At 35.5% G+C, this 18076-nt stretch overlaps 3 protein-coding genes across 4 annotated transcripts; 1 reads left to right on the forward strand and 2 right to left on the reverse strand.

Annotated features, from left to right (window-relative positions):
* Window positions 1-95: 95 nt before the first annotated feature.
* Window positions 96-1434, forward strand: LOC113761315 (oxygen-evolving enhancer protein 3-2, chloroplastic-like). Its single transcript, XM_027304254.1, has 3 exons — window positions 96-495; window positions 853-1148; window positions 1251-1434. Exons 1-3 carry the CDS (start codon window positions 195-197, stop codon window positions 1347-1349), a joined length of 696 nt encoding a protein of 231 aa, XP_027160055.1. The 5' UTR covers window positions 96-194; the 3' UTR covers window positions 1350-1434.
* A 6838-nt stretch (window positions 1435-8272) lies between these two features.
* LOC113763977 lies at window positions 8273-9547 on the reverse strand. Its single transcript, XM_027307981.1, has 3 exons — window positions 9353-9547; window positions 8912-9117; window positions 8273-8611 (listed from the first exon to the last, which is right to left on the reverse strand). The coding sequence occupies exons 1-3, from the start codon at window positions 9449-9451 to the stop codon at window positions 8383-8385; spliced, it is 534 nt and encodes a 177-aa protein (XP_027163782.1). The 5' UTR covers window positions 9452-9547; the 3' UTR covers window positions 8273-8382.
* A 4023-nt stretch (window positions 9548-13570) lies between these two features.
* Window positions 13571-16941, reverse strand: LOC113763339. 2 transcript variants are annotated; one of them, XM_027307107.1, is made up of 2 exons: window positions 16723-16941; window positions 13571-14399 (listed from the first exon to the last, which is right to left on the reverse strand). In XM_027307107.1, the coding sequence occupies exon 2, from the start codon at window positions 14386-14388 to the stop codon at window positions 13603-13605; it is 786 nt and encodes a 261-aa protein (XP_027162908.1). In that variant the 5' UTR covers window positions 14389-14399; window positions 16723-16941; the 3' UTR covers window positions 13571-13602. The 2 variants fall into 2 exon arrangements, 1 of the variants encoding a protein (XP_027162908.1); XR_003467334.1 differs by lacking the exon at window positions 13571-14399 and adding an exon at window positions 14915-15134.
* Between the last annotated feature and the right edge of the window lie 1135 nt (window positions 16942-18076).

The raw sequence follows: 18076 nt of genomic DNA on the forward strand, positions 1-18076 counted from the left end.
AACTTGAACATTCATTGGCCGAGGGCATATCCAAAGGCAGATAAGGTGCTCTTGAGCATTCGCTCTCCATCACAGAAACATTAAAACAAAACCCCTACATCATCATCCGGCTGCGAAAGTTATATTCGGCAAATTGCCTTTCCATCACTTTGCCTGAGAATTTTGGAAATCTTGCAAACTGAAATAAACAAGCAATGGCCCAAGCTATGGCTTCAATGGCAGGATTACGTGGATCCTCTCAAGCTGTGCTGGATGGCAGCCTCCAGCTCAGCGGTTCTGGCCGCTTGAGCACATCCAGCACCACCAGAATTGCCTTGGCTAGACCAGGATTCAGCGTTAGAGCCCAGCAAGGATCAGGCGAGACCGAAACAAGCCGCCGAGCCATGTTGGGGCTTGTTGCAGCTGGGATTGCCTCAGGATCTTTTGTTCAGGCAGCGCTTGCTGAAGCCAGGGCAATCAAGGTTGGAGGACCACCACCGCCCTCTGGCGGGTTGCGTAAGTTCTTCTCCATTCCCATCTTCTACGACTTTCCTTGTAAGAACATGGCCACGTTGTTTTCACATGAGCTCTTGCTGATTTATCCTAAAAATAGGTGATCCAATGTTGGATAGCTAAGAATTTCCACACTTCCATTGCTGTCAGCTACTTCACATAACCTATCGAAATTTTACCTCAAGATATCTCTTTCAATCTATGAAATGAATTTGGTTTTTGTTGATTAAAAATCATCTGAGATATATAGAGCCACAAGGTTTGACCATAGAGTCAGATTCTTTGGATAGATAATGTTAGATTGCTAGTCGGCAATTGAGATTTTACTAATCATTATGTCAAAATTTGTGCATTTGGCAGCCGGAACTTTGAACTCAGACATTCCGAGAGACCTTGATTTGCCACTGAAGGACCGTTTCTTCATTCAGGCGCTGTCACCGGCTGGGGCAGCAGCGAGGGCGAAGGATAGTGCCAAGGATATTATTAATGTAAAGGGATTGATAGACAAGAAGGCTTGGCCTTATGTACAAAATGACCTTCGTCTAAAGGCTGAATTACTTCGCTATGATCTCAACACTGTCATCTCAGCAAAACCCAAAGATGAGAAGAAACAGCTGAAAGATCTCACCGGGAAGCTGTTCCAGACCATCAGCGATGTAAGTTGACCAAATATTCCTTCATGCCAACTTTGTTTTTGTGAACTGCATACTTTTTAATTGGCCGAAGCCATGTAACTGTGCAATTTTTTGGCATAACAGTTGGATCATGCAGCGAAGATCAAGAGCACTCCTGAAGCAGAGAAGTACTATGCAGCAACTGTATCTACTTTAAATGATGTTCTATCAAAACTTGGTTAAAGAAAATCAATGTACCTTGGTGTAAGCTTTTGTTGAGAAATCAGATGACACTTTCAAATTTAATTTCTCAAGGAATCTTTCATAACTGGAAAGGCAAATAGAGAGCCACAAAACTATCACTTTATGTGCTCAAGCCTGAGTCTTAGGCTGGTGTAAAGTAGCAGTTGCCGTAATAATTCGTCCAAGACGTTGATTTAGGTCCAGGACCTCCAGCTAATCAAAGAGAATGAGGGATCGTGGCCCTTTAAAACTGAATATCATCGGATAAATACTCTGTTTTAACTCAGTCAAGGATGCCAATTACCACAAATGTAAACAGAAACCAATATAGGATCCTGAACAGATATTGGGCTCTGCAAGAGAATAAGATAACAAATTTGTTCACGAGCAGAAATGTTTATTGTACAAAAGTTCTTCCCTTTTGACCATAACAAGAATGCGGCACCTCACAACTTGTGAGAATTTTGAAATTTGATAGCCAAAGACAGAGATAAGCTCGAGTCGATGAATTGACATTGAAAATGTTTTTCATGTCATATTCATGGTAGTGAGGCCTCAAGAAGAAGCAGGAAAATCTTGAAATAGCCTGACGCTTTGAGATCTTAATCATACGTTTTTGCGCATGCTGTGTTAGCTGGACAAAGAGAGCAGGAAATGTTTGCCACAAAATTGAATGTTCTGGAACAGAGAAAGTTCAACCATTAGTAAGGTGTCTGACATTTTACTCCGTTAAATTGCTTGGAAATTGCATGCATGAGAAAGTTCTGAACTTGATTCATCACAGAGGGATACTTGCCCAAGACAGAACAGGCAATATAGAGCATTGTGCCTAAGAACGCAAAAGTAGCACGACAAATCCCCTCAGTTTATGGACCATTTTACAGAATTTTGCAGAATTACAGACAAGATGTGTCTAGGACTTCACAACCAGCATGGGACATTAGAAGTCAGGCTTTTCTCCGTCCACATGCCGAGTAATTCATTGCTAACGCCGAAGAGAATCAAGAAGCAAATTTCTAGGACTCAAACTATTCAAGACTTGAACATAACCCTCAGGATAAAAGTTTTCCATCTCATAATCATACTAGAAAAGCGTTAAAAAAAAAAGAGGCAAATCTAGATACTTTCCTACTCTTCAAATCTTGACCACCTCTTTAGAAGCAGATGCATGATAACATTGATAAGTCAGCTGGACAAAGAGAGGCAGAAACAATTTCAGCCTGTACAAGTAATGTTTATATTACTCGTGGGAGATTGAGTATGCAAAACAAAGATGCTGTTGGGCCATATAAATTACACAAAAGTTATTAAAACTATGCAATATGCATCTTACTTTGTTGCAGAAAATAACAAACAACGAAACCAATTATCACAGGTAAAAGAAAGAAGCCGAATGACAAATTACTGACCTTACACAACATTTGTTAATTGCTTTTCTACGCTTTACTTTTTCTTCTTTGGCGATTTTCCTTTAAGCTTTACTAGACTTTCTATTTTGCTTCCGCTTAAGTTTCTCTTGTGCATGATTTACTTCCCAGCTAACCAGGCTGGGAAGAAATTTACACAAATTCCTTTTTGCTGGAGGACTATAAATGTATTTCGGTTCTTTTGGAGGTTATACAGGACTTGAAAGTCGTCACATCGCTCAAACCAGAAACAATCGTTGGCAAATGAGTAAGGGAATAGCGTGTCCAGATTCTTGGGGTAACTAGTAATAGTTTACGTGATTTGCACGTAATTATAATATCCTAAATTATATTATTTTTTAGATACTAAAATTTTTTGTGAAATTTTGATCATCAACATCATAATATAGTATTTTTATGTTATTTATTTTCTTTAGCCAGTTACTTTTAGAAATTTTATTAAATGGAAAGAGACAAAAAGCATTCCAATATAGTTAACATGTCTCATAGTATTAAATTTGGAATCATAAACCAAACATTTTTTTGATTTATAGCTTGAACTCTAACATATCAAATATTGATAATATCATGTTTTACCAAAATTGTTGTATATTCATGATTTTATTACATATGACTACAATCGTTACAATTTTTTATAAATGAAGAATATAATTAAGCTAAAATAATAAACATACATGTAATTTGAATTATTTGTATTCTTTTTATTGCTATTTTTGTCAATAATGGAGTATAAATGATCCACCAAGTAAAGTATTTTTTTTTTTTGGCTTGTATATTCTGACAATTGAAATTTCATAGATAGAGATAGTTGAGTTTTTTCCATTTTTTTTTCTTTTAATCATATTTTTTAGCACAATCCAATGCAAAGCAAAAGCAACAAGTCTACTTTTTTCATATGAGCACAATATTTTTTGTTTCGATATCAGTGTTTTTAATAATCATGGAATTGGAACGAGAATTCTGGCTAATTAACAATTTTAATATTAATTTTTAGTATATTGTAGTATTTTATTTTTTCAATTGCCAACTTTAATCCATAACATCTACCATTTTTCAATTATTGGAATGCACTAAATCTGTCTAATTACAATTGTCACCATAAATGAAATTTACTTAATTTTAAAGTTTTTCATTTCATAACTGCTACCATTATTCACTAACATTGCAGTACAATAGACACATGTAATCATTAGAAAAATAAGGTTGTTTTGGGCATCACAAAAAAATAATTTGGATATCATTCTTCATTTTAAGTTTACTCTTATTATAATTCTTATTTTATAATTGGAGATGACTTTTGCATGGCTTGATGGATGGACTTGTTTGTTCAAACCAATACAAATGAAGCATTACTATATTATTACAAATAACAATGCTTATCTTCCCTGAAGCATTACTATATTATTACAAATAACAATGCTTATCTTCCCTTAAATGTCAGTGATTTGGATGTTGTCTTTGATATTATTTGAATTGTATTTCCAGCTTTTTAATTCATTTGTCATTCACTTTATGTCATTTTATAAATAGTTTCAGTTTTTCTTGTTTTGAGGGGTTACTATTGATGATAATAATGGTTTATATGGTGCTATTTCAGATTTTTTTTCCAATTTAATATTACTATTTCAGTTATAAAGTTGTTATACCTTTTTGTAAATTGAAATTCAATTGGGTAGAACAAGAAAATTTCTTCCCCTTCTAAATTGGATGTGAACAAGTTATTTAATTCATCCAAGAAATGTTTCTCAAATCATTTCACTGTTAGTAACTTTAAGAAAATGTTTCTTTCTAAATCAATATGGTATGATGTAATATAGTGATTTTACCAAATCAATCATTATTTTCTTCTAAGCTACCTACAATTAAGATTATATGAAACTTTAATCATAAATTAATAAAGGCGTAATTGGAATGACAAAAAAATAAGATCATAATAGTGCTTATACACCACTCCAAGTTACTAGGGCTCATGATACTTTTTATATAGTAATGATTGCCAAAGAATGTCGATGGATTAACTACCTTCCTTTCAGTCCATTTTTGCGTCTTGTGGTCTTCTAGAACCCAGATGTGAAGCTCTTGTTCCACAAGATTAGCCAGACCCAATTTGCTATCCCAGGGAAGAGGATTAACACATTCAAAACTTGGGAACAATGCATGCGGAATCTTGACAACAGCAAAATGCTCGGTTTCAACCTCAAAATAAACTACTTCTGCAGGAACACCAAATCCAACATTATGAAAAAACTTATGACATAGAATACTTTACAGATAGCTGCAGTCAAGTACTTCCCTTTTTCTCCGAGTTTCTGAATTCTAGGACAATCGATGGCTCTCCATGAGAGATCAGTGCCAACTGTTAGGACTTGACAGCCTCCATGTTCTGTCTCTTCCTTGCAATAGACATCAACCAACTTAGTAGTGTTACTCTCTGGAACAAGTAACAGCCACATGTTTTCGCCTTTACCATGTGGGTCAGGCAGATTTAACATCTGCTTAGTTATAGGATTCTTTAAACGAAATTTTCCTGTCTAGCTGCTCTTCTCAAGCAATAATCCATCGTGACCATCCACATGCTCGAGTATTTCTTCATCTCCATTCTCATTTGTGTTTTCTCCGTATATGTAGACAACTTTCGATCGTGCCAAATGCTCATCGATGAACTTGGGATCCTGAATTGGAGCACACCACGACTTACACCCACATTTACATCTTCCCACGGACTGCGCAGGCAATCGAATTAAGATCTCAACAATTAATTCATCAGGAAGAAATTTTTCTTTGTCCCGAACCCTGTTATATATCCTCAAACTGCGCCATGCTTTCATAAATTCGTACATTTTGCTCCAAAGACTTGATACTTAGGAGATTGATATTGGCTCAGCAAAGCGCAATAGTTTGTATCAGACGCATAAGCTGAAGCAGAAGCAGAACATAATGATAGCTAAGAAACAGACAGGATGCCACATGATAGTAGTCTAACAATTGTTTCTTTTCTTGGATACTTCTAATAATGTCCTGATTAAATTACCGATTTAACTATGAAGTTACTACCTTAAAGCTTAAACCCATCACCTGCCCACCTTCATTTAACTTCTATTGGTTTATCCTATCAATTTCTAGCCTTCCAACAGTATTAAAAAGTTGTGGGATCTACAATTTCCTGAAAAACTGGCAATCTTTATCTTAAGCCAGTGCATGTGAGATTACACCAATGATTTAAAGCAAAACAAAGCATCATGATACTCAAAAGTTAACAATTTGAAACAGGAGAGCACCAACTTATCGTCAGAGAACTAAATACATACATGAATCACGGGTATAACATGAGTTGATTTCAAGAATTTCTTCAGTCTCCGCGCTCTGCTCTTTTTGCAGAAATTCAATGACTATTACTTCAAGGCATATTACTAGATATTTTCCAACTGAAGGAAAACCATATTTTATGGGTAAGATCTAATACGACTATTAATCAGATGGAATCAGCATGAAGACAAAATCAAGAATTTAAACGCTGTACTTTAATATTTATATCTGTGAACGAAAAAAGGATCAAGAATTCGAATTCTATACTTTTAAATTTTTCGATGCATAAGTAGCAGTCTAATGCCAGTTAGGTTTGTGTCTTCAGACGATCAAGGAATCGATAAAGCTTATGTTGCTCTAGAACTTTGCGTTGTTGTGGTATCACAAGAAAATCGCAACGTTATAGACATTGTGATTCGGGCTGTTACAAACCATTTTACTCATTGTATTTTAGTACAACTAAGCTACTTATTTTGCTAAATTATAGGCACATCCATCCCCTGTTTATGGACACTCAATAATTAAGAAATTGATTCGTTAATTACAATTAGTCAATCAATTACCTTCTAATTTCATCCATTCTTATATCAGGTTTCCTTATATTTAAACAATTAACTTATAATTAATTTTCTTTTCTTCCAGCTCTCTCCTTAGCCACAGCATCTAAGTTTTATCCCCAACAAAATTCTCTACCTCGCTTGTATCCAAAAACAAAAGGTATATTTATGCTAATGTTGTTTAGTCATTGTTTTAAGGCAACATGGCTAAATGTTAGCAAAGTATATAATTTTTAATCAAATGTTTTGGGCGTAATTAAAATCCTCTTTCAAATGAATTGTAGCTTTGCATACTAAAAGTAGACGTGATTTACAACTTTTTTTTTTTTACGTGATTTACAACTTAATGGAACCAACATCGAACACTCACCATCCAAGCTTCTAGGGGTTGCTACAAAGGTGTGTAAGTCAGGGCCTTTAGGAGGTCGGAGTTGATGGCTGAGTTGACTAAGCTGATTTTGAATGGCTTGAAACAATCAGGGCGTTGAGTTTTTGGAAGAATGTGAAAGGTCAGTTATGTTAATGGGGTTTGTGTTGATTGATGCGGTGGAACATGGTGCATTGTTTTGCTTAATTGATCTTTAGCACTTTTATGGCTGTAGGGTTGCTAATTAGCTAATTATGGATTATAGTTGGCCTTATGTAGATGATATTTTGCATGCTAATAGCGTTGCAACTTGTATGATGGTGATATTTTCGTTATCTAAATGCTGAATTAGGATGTTGGCTTTGCAGTACCGTGGTTAATATTGATATCGTTGCCAACTTCATGTAGTCAGGTAGCTACAATAAACAACTTTGACAAGTGGAGATTTCCCTGCAGTAACTAGAATAGAAAATCAAGACAATGACTAATTGAAGGTTGGCGATTCCTAATTTTCAAGTTAAAAAGGTATATTTGGTCAATTTCCTCTGCAGGGACACATTGTTTGTGCCTGAGAGGATGATAGCAGATTATCGTTAGCGTAGTTTAGGAGCTTGATCTCTAACTTCGAGTAATTAGTCTTTGTCATCCCTGTGATGGTCCCAAGTAGTCTTCATGTAGAGAGTTGAAGGGAAAAATAAAACGAAACCTTGAGTTTGAGGATCTGATACTTCAATCTCTGGTCTATTCGGCAATGGAGTAATCCATCTATCAATTGGAGAAAGATACCTGGTTGTAATAACTGATTCTGTTACTTGAATGATCTATATTCCCTTATTTTCATGATCTGAAAATTATGTTGTGTCATTGCACTGGTAGTTTCTCATTGGTTCTTGTCACCAAGTCTGAAATCAACTTTGACTTGGCAGGTTTTTGGGCAAGCAGCAATTTGAATTTCTGACTATTGAGAATTTTGAATGCTGCTTCTGTTGATGCTAGTATGTCTTGTTTTGAATATGTTTTTCACTTTAGTAGCTTGCAAGCTTTCTGATAATGTAAATATTTCATTGACTGGAACTGAAAGATAGAACAGAAAGATTCATCGAATTTGAACCCCAAGTTTAAGCTCTCTTTGTGCTTACGTTCAATTGCATACAAATGTATCCGTTTGAACGAATCTGAAAAATTTTCTTGCTTTCAGAAAGATAATGAACTCCAACATTGTAACAAACACGCCTTAAACATCAGCAAGAACCTATTTGAAAAGAGAGAAGAAAGAACGATGAAAGCACATTGCAGCAAGCTTCTTGCATAATAATTACAAATCAATAGTATTTGAATTGTAAACAAAGAACGAACTGAATAGTTTTTAGGTCCTCTCAAGCATTGGCAGCTGCACCTGCAGTTGCCGGATGCTTCAACTTCTTTTCTTCTTGAATGATCGCTGTTGCAGAAATATAATAAGAGACGGCAAAAAGTCCATGGACAAAACACAAAATTCCTCCTATGGACAATTGATGATGGTTTGAAATTCCGCAGTTTTGCCTCGACCTTGAGTTCGATATTGTCCCACTGATTAGCAATGAGAATGCTATAACCATTATGACCCTGATACATCACCACGGTAGTCTGTTAATGATAGATTAAAATGGATTCTCAAAGATCGTGGGAGCATATTAAGCCCCTACTGCTTCATGTTTTTGGTGGTTGTGGCTTTAATCTGCTGAAGCGAAATGTTTTTCAAGTAAATTCAATTATAGCAAGAATTATTTCACATGAGCTGCTGCTGCATGAAAAGTTTCGTGAATATTAATTTTCGCTCACAAACAATTTCGCAACTCTTTATTATTGACTAATCTGTAATTATTGTTTGAAAGGCGACAAAATGCAATAAAAGTAATCTCGTACCATGCTAAAACGTGAGAAGCTGCTGCTAGCTGCTTATTGTTAGATGACTGATCCAACTCTTCCTTGGACCAAATGCAGACGCACCCGCTGAGCATAACAGCTGCGACATGTGCCAAGGTCAATAGTACTGTTGCAACCAAGCCTAGTTTGAAGGCTTCATAGCTTGGGTCTCTGCATTCAAATATCCACACCCGAAGGTTTTTGGCCTGCAAAACGGAGGTTCTCTTGCAATTATCACAATAAGCATAGCCCTAAACAAAGAAGCAGTGGTAGATGAATTCATAGTTTTCCTCCCTTGATCCCCAAAGACTATACCATATTACCATATCGAACTTTAGACTCACGTTTGAACCGCTACTATGGAACGCCGTTTACCTTATCTTCTACAGTGTATCCGAACAAGAGTGAATGAATATATAAATGCATAAATTTGACCAGTACCTTGTTTTGGGCAACTTCAGCTTCGATGCCTAGAATACCAGCTGCAACGTCCATAGCCATGATCAAAAGGCCAACTAGGTAATACACCTTTTTAGACATCTTAATCAGCAACTCCCAAAAACTAAAAGAGATAGATGGCTGCGGAAGGCAAAGATGGGGAAGCCTTGTGTATTTATATGACTTCACTCTATGTTGCCTTTCTTGAGTGGTACAGCTAATTAGAGTTTTCCTTGAAGAATCTGAATAAAGTGGAAGAATGCATGTAGCTGGGCAACATTATACCTTTATATATAAGAACGGCTAGCTGTATAATCCGCTCAGAAAGGCTTCCTTTGTCTTCAAAGATAACTTTATTCTACTTTCGTTCCCTCTTGCTCTTTTAGATTTGGATTCTTTTCATTGGTGACAAGCCAAGCAGGGCACCATGGCATTAGCGCTGCATTCATCTTTTCCTCTCCCAAAACTTCAAGATCTGGACAGCTCACATTCAGTTCCAGTTTTCTCCACAAACCGGAAATATGCCTATCCCAAACTCCAAAAGCAATATTCACTTGCATGTTACGGTGTCTTCAACTCGTCTTCAATTTTCTTATCCTTTCAAATTATATTCACCTGAAAATTCATGTTTCTAAGTTCCAACAGCCATGCTGTATGAGCACGTGTTCAAAAAGTTGATTAATTAGTGTAGTTAACCTGGTTGAGATACAATTTTTGACCATCATCAGTGCTACATATTTCCTTTCCCTTTGGGCACTCTATCGTTTGTATCGTCCCAAATCCTCAACAAATATGAAGAACATGACAGAAGAAGCCCTCATGAGTGAGAAAGAAAAATGAAAAAAAAAAGAGTACTCAACTCAACAACCATGAAATTGTAAGTTTTGAGGATATGTAACGTCAACTGACTTTACCCGGGAAGCACTCACTATTGATCAGTTTTAGGGATAATGCATCTAATTCTCATCTAGTATCCCAAGTTAAAAACCTTTATACAATATCCTTATACTATATAAGAATGAGTTGTGCTCAAAGATGGATTTGAATTTCAACCGCATGGATAAGGATTTTTTGGGAATGTGGAATGTTGTGTAGTTTTTTTAAAACTTTTGATACAATCAAGGGCAGCATGTGTTTAGGTATATTTACCGAAATGTCCTCATTTTGGTACATTTAAAGTTTTGATTTATGGAGACATTTGGGTATTTCTAGAACATGGAATTATTTTGCAACCATTTTTGCATCGAGTACAACTCATATAAGTTTATGTGTTGGTGTAATTATTGAAATGGTATTATAGACATATTTAATTGAAGTGTGGCTTTTGTTGTGCAATTAACACAAAAACATATTAACACGTTGTGCAATTAATACATTATTATAACTAGCCGTTGGAGGGTATTTTTTTGTCTGAAACAACTTATGCCTCCTCTTAGGCTATTTTCACATATGTGGGGGTCTTTTAGAAATGGTAAAATTGTAAAAGTAAAGTGTACAAGTGTGTGATGCAATTAGAATGTACTATTATTATTTTTGTTATATTTGATGACTATTTCTTTTCAGAATGTACTATTATTTGTCCAATGAAAAGTTCTCTTTAACCACACGCCTATGTTTTTAAACTCGGACTGGACTGGCCAGTCCTACCGATCGAATCGAGAACCGAGCAAGTGTCCTGTCCAAGTTACTCTGAAAAATCGGGTGTATAAAAACTCGGTCAAACACAGGTTTGACCGGAAAACCGGACCGGTTTGATGTCAAGTTTTTTTTTTTTTTGAAAAGGTCAAAGCTTTTTCAATATTATGTTTTGGCACCTAGACTGTTAAAAATTATTAATATATCTCAAATATTTCATACTTTATAAATGTTGTCCTAAAGTTTGGTGTTATTTTTCAATCAAATCCATAATTTTAATTCTAAACTTGTTAATGTTCATTTAATAATATAAATTTCTACTTGATCATTCTAATTTCTTTGTATTTTCTTATTAAATATATTTGAAACATCAAATATATATGAATACACATTTATTAATATTAACATGCTCTTAAGTATTTTACATATAATATTTTAATTTTTAAATTATTTTTATTTATGATGTCATCCGATTCAACCCCAATCGAACCCATTGACCCCTGACCCCTGAGTTCGACCGAGTCGATGCCCGATCCGAATTTGAAAACATAGCCACACGCACTAAACACCCGCGCGATGTGCAGGCACTTCCCTTCCCCCAGTCTTTACTATAATAAAGGGTGTGTAGTTCAGTTGATATTAACTTTATCCATTAACTCTTATTTAATTTAGTGTTAACTTTATCCATTAACCATTATTTATTAACCCTTATCAAATGACACACAAATTCAACGTTATAGACATTGTGATCTGGGCTGTTAAAAACCATTTTACTCATTGTACTTTAGTACAACTAAGCTACTTATTTTTCTAAATTATAGGCACATCCATCCCCTGCTTGTGGACACTCACTAATTAAGAAATTGATTCATTAATTACAATTAGTCAATCAATTACCTTCTAATTTCATCCATTCTTATACCAGGTTTCCTTATATTTAATCAATTAGCTTATGATTAATTTTCTTTTCTTCCAGTTCTCTCCTTAAACAAGTGCATCTAAGTTTTATCTCCAACCAAAATTCCCTACCTCGCTTGCATCCAGAAACAAAAGGTATATTTATGCTAATGTTGTTTAGTCATTGTTTAAGGCCACATGGCTAAATGCTTTGCAAAGTATGCAAGTTTTAGCCAAATGTTTTCGGCGTAATGAAAATCCTCTTTCAAATGAATTGTAGCTTTGCCTCTTTAGTTTGCATACTAAGAGTAGACGTGATTTACAACTTTTAATTTTTTTTGACGTGATTTACAACTTAATGAAACCAACATCGAACACAACATCCAAGCTTCTAGGGGTTGCAACAAAGGCGTGATAGTCAGGGCCTTTGGGAGTTGGCCTGATGATGGATTATGTATTTTATGTAGTGCAATTGATCAGCACGCCTTCAAGAGACTGCATTTCTTAAATGGGGTCTTATACACTAAAGTATATGATTAATTTACTGAGGACAATAGTGATATGTGTTAAACTAATTATGTACATATTGATATACTACGCAGTAGAAATCTGAATAGACTTACCTCCAACCATTATTGTCAAATACAAGTTAAGTTGATCTCTCCTTGTAAGAGTTAGGAGTTTTTAACATATGCCTAACTAGAGGGTGTGTTGATGGAATACTACAGGTTATTTATAGATTAGATTAGGGATCCTTACTGGCAAATACCAGAATTTCTAGGGTTCTCTTCCTTTAAAGAAATTTTGGCATAATCCATAACCCTTTCTAACTAATTGATTGATTGGATCAGTTAAATGATTGAATAAGATATCAATTAGCAGAAGATACAATTAATCATTAACAAATGGAAGAAATTAATTAATTATTGACAAAATATCAATCAATTAATCAAGATATCAATCATTTTAGAATCAATCATGTGGGTCACAATTACCTCTAAAAAAAGCAAGTTTTACAATATGCTCAACCTTTGATATTGTTTAGATAAAGTTGGAGACACCTGACAGCGTGTGTTTTATCTTTGATATTCTTTACCTAAAGTTCAATAACATAATATTTTTTGGGCAAACTCCACTTTACCTTACTGTGGTTTAGCGTTTTTCTACATAACCCCCCTATGGTTTTAAAAGTTATATATAATCCCCTCATGGTTTGGATTAAAGTGTCAAAGTGACGGGAATAATAATTCGTAACGGAGTAACCTAAAATGTCAAAAATACCCTTATGTAAAGTTAAAAATTATTTATTAACCAAGGGGGGTTATGTATATATTTTGAAAACCATAAGAGGGTTATATGGTAAAGTATTAAACCATAAGGGGATTATATGGTAAAGTATTAAACCATAAGGGATTAGTGTGTCATGTATTTATAAGGGTAATTTTGACATTTTTAAAAGTTTCGTTACGAATGACTATTTCCGTTACTTTGATACGTTAATCCAAATCATGAGGGAGTTATGTATAACTTTTGAAACCATAGGGAATTATGTAAAAAAAGGCTAAACCATAGGAGGGTAAAATGTAATTTTTCCGATTTTTTTGGGGGTCAATTTACCCATTCTTTTTTTTTTTTTTTCGAAACGTTAGAAGATTTCCATTCCTTGAAACAAGAAGTTACATGTACGAGCAAAGGCTCGAAGGAAACTGTACAAATAGCGCTCATCTAGCACTGATGAGATTCCACTCCTCATCCACTAAAATGCCATAGGCATGAGAACTTAATTCTCTACTGCGTTTACTACTTTCTTCCTTTGCTAAACTAAACAAGCACATGCGAAACAACTTTTGCATGCTCAGGATGTCATCTATCAAGGTAGCTAGTCTACTGCTAGAAGGGTTCTTGTGCTTTATCTGCCTCATAAGGTCCTGGCTTTGAAACTGGATCGTGATTCTGCTCCACTGATGCTCAAGAGCCTTGCACATGACCAGCTGGATAGCCACTGCTTCATCTGTGACTTTGTCTCCCTTACTTCGCTCTTTAAGTGCCCATTCCGCAAGTCTAGTGTTTGGGTGCTTTATCGCAGTCACTCCAATCCCCAGTGAGACCTGGCCATGCTGACTTGTTGTAGCCACGTCTAGACAGATGGTCCCTTCTTTATCCTGTCCCTTATAGTGCTCTTCCTGAGTGAAAGATGTTTCTCTTGTGCTCTGGCTAGTTCTGCCTTTCATAATTTCCTCTTGCTCCAGCCACTCTTTATGAGCTTTTTCAACTGTTCGAGCAGGAGAGCAGCTGGTCTTGTTTTCAAATTCCTTCTGGTTTCTTTCTTTCCACACTTGCCATAAAATATTCGCAGTCAGGCCAATATGCTCCATCCCCCTTGGCCTATTCCTTGCATCAGTGATTCTGATCCACCACCTTCTGAAGTCCCCTGTTTGGTCTATAGCACCATCCCATTGTAATGGTGCTGCCTTCCATATCTGCTGCGTGTGTTGACAGTTTAGCATTAAGTGCTCCACTGTTTCAAGTTTAGCCAGGTCAATTTACCCATTCAAGTTGCACTTATTTTTTTTTTGGGGTCAATTTATATACCCATTGAAGTTGCTCTGTTTTGATCACTCTGTTATTGTATAAAGTTGGCTAATACGGAAAAGAAGCATGTTACCGGCAGGAGCATTTTTTGTCGTGACAAAAATAGCACACTTTCACAAGTTGAATTGGAAAATTACCATCCAAGCATAGAACAAATTCTCTAATTCTTTCCATCTTAATCCTGATAGTGGCAACAAGGGGTTGACTAACATATCACCAAACATTGCAATATATCTTTGGTTTCAATCTATGTTTTCAGACTCGGACCGGGACTCGACTCGGTCGAGGTTAGGGGTCAGGGGTCAATGGGTTCGACCGAGGTCGATAGGGGGTCGAACCGGATGACGTCATATATACGTCATATATATATATATTTATATATATATTTATATATATATATTCCTGCAAATCAAATTTACACAATATAACCAAAGAGCCCAATCATCCTAATTTATATCCAATTCACCAAACAATTCACCAAATTCATCCAAACTCACAAAATTTATAAAATAGAAATCCCATACATGTTTAATCCTTAACAAATAGCAATCCAAATAAGGTAACAAGTTCATGTTCAAATGCTTGATAAATATCAATTTAAATAAAACAACATGTTCCAAAAAACTATCTAAGCCATTCTTCATCTTCATCTTCCATTGTCCTACATTAGAAAGAACATTGAAAATATTAAATAATTTTAAAAACCTCCTATAAATGAAAATCTACATCAATTATTACACATGAAGTTGGAAGTTGGAACATAGGTACCTTTCAATTCTATAAATCAGTACCTTTCAATTCTACTTTCTATTTGAGCATTTGGAAGTTGGAACATAGGTAAGAGCATCAGAACCAGCATAACAAACTTCAAGGTAATTCAATAATTAGCAAATTATATTTATTTTGTTGATGCACAAGATAGTAAGATGCAGACAAATATCAACTTTCAACCCACAGAAAACCAAAACAGAGCAAAAGAGTGGGTTATAAAGAAGCTTAATGAGCAGTGGGGGCACCTAAGTCTCATCAAGCCATCCTAACAGGCATTCATTGAACTTGCCCATGTTTCATTCAACCTAGTTCAAAAATAAATGATTCTAAGGCTTAAAATTTAGCTCAAACCTTAAAAAATATAACACAACTAAGAGACATCCAGTTTTATGCAACAATAGTAGAAAGAAGAAACAAATGGCACTTAAAATTACCACAAGACTTAGTTAGCAAACTTTCTAAGTCAACAATATAACAAAAGTAGCCATAGAAAAACATCATTCAGATTAATGTTATCCAAACACAACATTGAGCCGTGTTCTCAAAAGTGGCTACCTTCAAGCCATTACTAATTCTCATCCTTAGATTATGCAAAAACCCACGCCAACCATTTACATTTTGTAACTACAGCTTTCTTACCCACTTCAAACAATTTGAACCAAACTATCGTCAAAGATGAAAAAACTCAAAATGATAATTTGCAATCCTGCATCTTTTACAGATTAACGCTCAGAACTAAAACTTGTTCTACAGCTTTTCGACAATTCGTCACTCCAAAAAACAACATTTCCTTTTTCTTTTCAATCTTTGATTTTATCCACAGCCACTTTAGATGACAACTTCCAAACTTTTTTTTTTTCTAGTACATCATGTAGCACAAACATAAATTGCAACAAGAAAGTTAAAGCAACAGTATATGCCACTTGAATCACATCTCAAACTAATCAAATATTCATCCAATCCACTAGAGAACCGATCAGGGGATTCTCGATCGGCCATTTCTAAGGTTACTTTTCCCTTGGCCCTTATAAAACTTCTTCAATCTTTAAACTAGCAATGTATCGAATTAACATCTGATTCAAACTAATTGCGAAATAGGAAACAAATTGAATAGTACAGAGAACAAAAATACAAGTGGCTATATCTATAGTTAGCGAAAGTAAAGTAGGCGGCTTTCTCATTCAATTCAAAATTTCCCCAAAATACAAGCGGCAACAGTAGTTAATAACAATATGAAGAATAATTCTGTTGTGATCCACTCCCATTCATATCTTTCGCAGACTCTTAGTCTCTCTCTCACTCTCCTGCTTCTCTTTTTCTTTCTCCAGATTCTCTAATAAGGAAGTATTATTCACACCCGTAATATCCAAAACCTAAATGCCCCGCATAATGAATCAAAAAAAATACTGAAATTCCAATCACAGATCAACTTTAGCATAATGAATCAGCAATAATAGCCTTCAGACTGTAAAAATTACCAGATTTAGCTTCAGTTCACCCGCATGTTAATTACTTGATTGTCTTGAAATCTGAAGATACTGGTGGTGTTGCGGCGGTGGAGGCTAGAGATTGAAGGACAGATGAATATTAGAAATCGTGATTAAGAAACGATCGATGAATCTCAAGAGATGGCGTGTTATCGGCGCTGAAGAAGAAAGGAAGAAAAGTAGAAAACTTATGAGAGGAGAAGCAGAGTAGCGGCCGACCCAAGTTTTGTCAATTTTAATCGATTTTTTCAGTCATTTTTTAGCCTTTTAGTTGGTCAGTCAACTGTCAAACTTTGACTGAAAAAAGGCCGAAAAAGAAAAAAAATACAAAAACCGGGGTTAACCAAAATTTCCGGTTCACCGGTCAAACCCGGTTATAACCGATTTTATAACACCCGGTTTCTTAAACTAACTCGGACCGGATGACTGGCCGGTTCCCGGTTCGACCGGTCCGACCGGCCGGTCCGGTCCGAGTCTGAAAACACAGGTTTCAATAGCTCCTAATGTTTTCTTACTCCAAGATTAATGGGGATCCGGGTTTTTTTGACCGTAGAGGGGATTTCAAGGCTCAGATCAGGCAAGTTCAACTCGAAGTGATCTTGACTATTGATTTAAAATTCATTTTAATTTAACTCTTCTCGTAAACAAAAACTGTCTTTTCAGGTCCAAATCTTTCTCCCTCCGAAATCAAACGACATTGAAAAATCAATCATTGCCTTTTCCCCATCTTCTCAAAGACACCAAGGACCGAATGCTCAAATTACAATACATAAAATATTCTGTGCCGCAAAATTGCATGGTATAAACGAAAATTATCAATGCTAATGAACAGCAGTAACAAGAGCCATCACTTCTGCTGCAGTTAGCCTTCGCAATTCTTTACCAGAATAAGCGTCAATGAACAATTGCTGAAAAGATAATAAAGAGAAGTTATAGAACCATGAAAAGAACTCATGCGTCTCTGAGGATATTAATAGCAGAATAGATGCATAAACTGTTCATCAGTACGATGAAAACTATTCAGGAGACCTTTTTTAATCTCAATTTTGGTAGAATCATTAAGAGAAATTGCTCTCTAACAAAAATATAGAACTGAAGAGTGCCAGTGTATTGCCTGTCGAAGACGGTAGAAGAAACTGGTCAGTTACTCCACCTTGCATAATTTCTTGACCCTCCTATCGTCACTTGACAAGTCTGCGCAACCACCGCCTGGATAAAGAAAGAAACAGCGTTTTATATAGAATGCGATCTAGTGTTTGAAAGAAAGAAGTGCAAGAGAAAACCGAAAAAATAAAAAAAAATAAAAAAATGAGTGAGAATTCACGAATGTGATAAAAGACAAGGA

Source organism: Coffea eugenioides, chromosome 2, assembly GCF_003713205.1.
Source record: "Coffea eugenioides isolate CCC68of chromosome 2, Ceug_1.0, whole genome shotgun sequence".
In the NCBI taxonomy this organism is placed as follows: Eukaryota; Viridiplantae; Streptophyta; class Magnoliopsida; order Gentianales; family Rubiaceae; genus Coffea; species Coffea eugenioides.

What these genes read in the sequence shown, in the direction of transcription:
- LOC113761315 (XM_027304254.1), top strand. Translation starts at nt 195, where the DNA reads ATGGCCCAAGCTATGGCTTCAATGGCAGGATTACGTGGATCCTCTCAA. An exon ending in ACCGCCCTCTGGCGGGTTGC is followed by an intron (nt 496 to 852) that starts GTAAGTTCTTCT and finishes TGCATTTGGCAG; the next exon opens with CCGGAACTTTGAACTCAGAC. An exon ending in TGTTCCAGACCATCAGCGAT is followed by an intron (nt 1,149 to 1,250) that starts GTAAGTTGACCA and finishes TTGGCATAACAG; the next exon opens with TTGGATCATGCAGCGAAGAT.
- LOC113763977 (XM_027307981.1), bottom strand. Translation starts at nt 9,451, where the DNA reads ATGTCTAAAAAGGTGTATTACCTAGTTGGCCTTTTGATCATGGCTATG. An exon ending in CTGAAGTTGCCCAAAACAAG is followed by an intron (nt 9,118 to 9,352) that starts GTACTGGTCAAA and finishes TCCGTTTTGCAG; the next exon opens with GCCAAAAACCTTCGGGTGTG. An exon ending in GCTTCTCACGTTTTAGCATG is followed by an intron (nt 8,612 to 8,911) that starts GTACGAGATTAC and finishes GTGATGTATCAG; the next exon opens with GGTCATAATGGTTATAGCAT.
- LOC113763339 (XM_027307107.1), bottom strand. Translation starts at nt 14,388, where the DNA reads ATGCTAAACTGTCAACACACGCAGCAGATATGGAAGGCAGCACCATTA.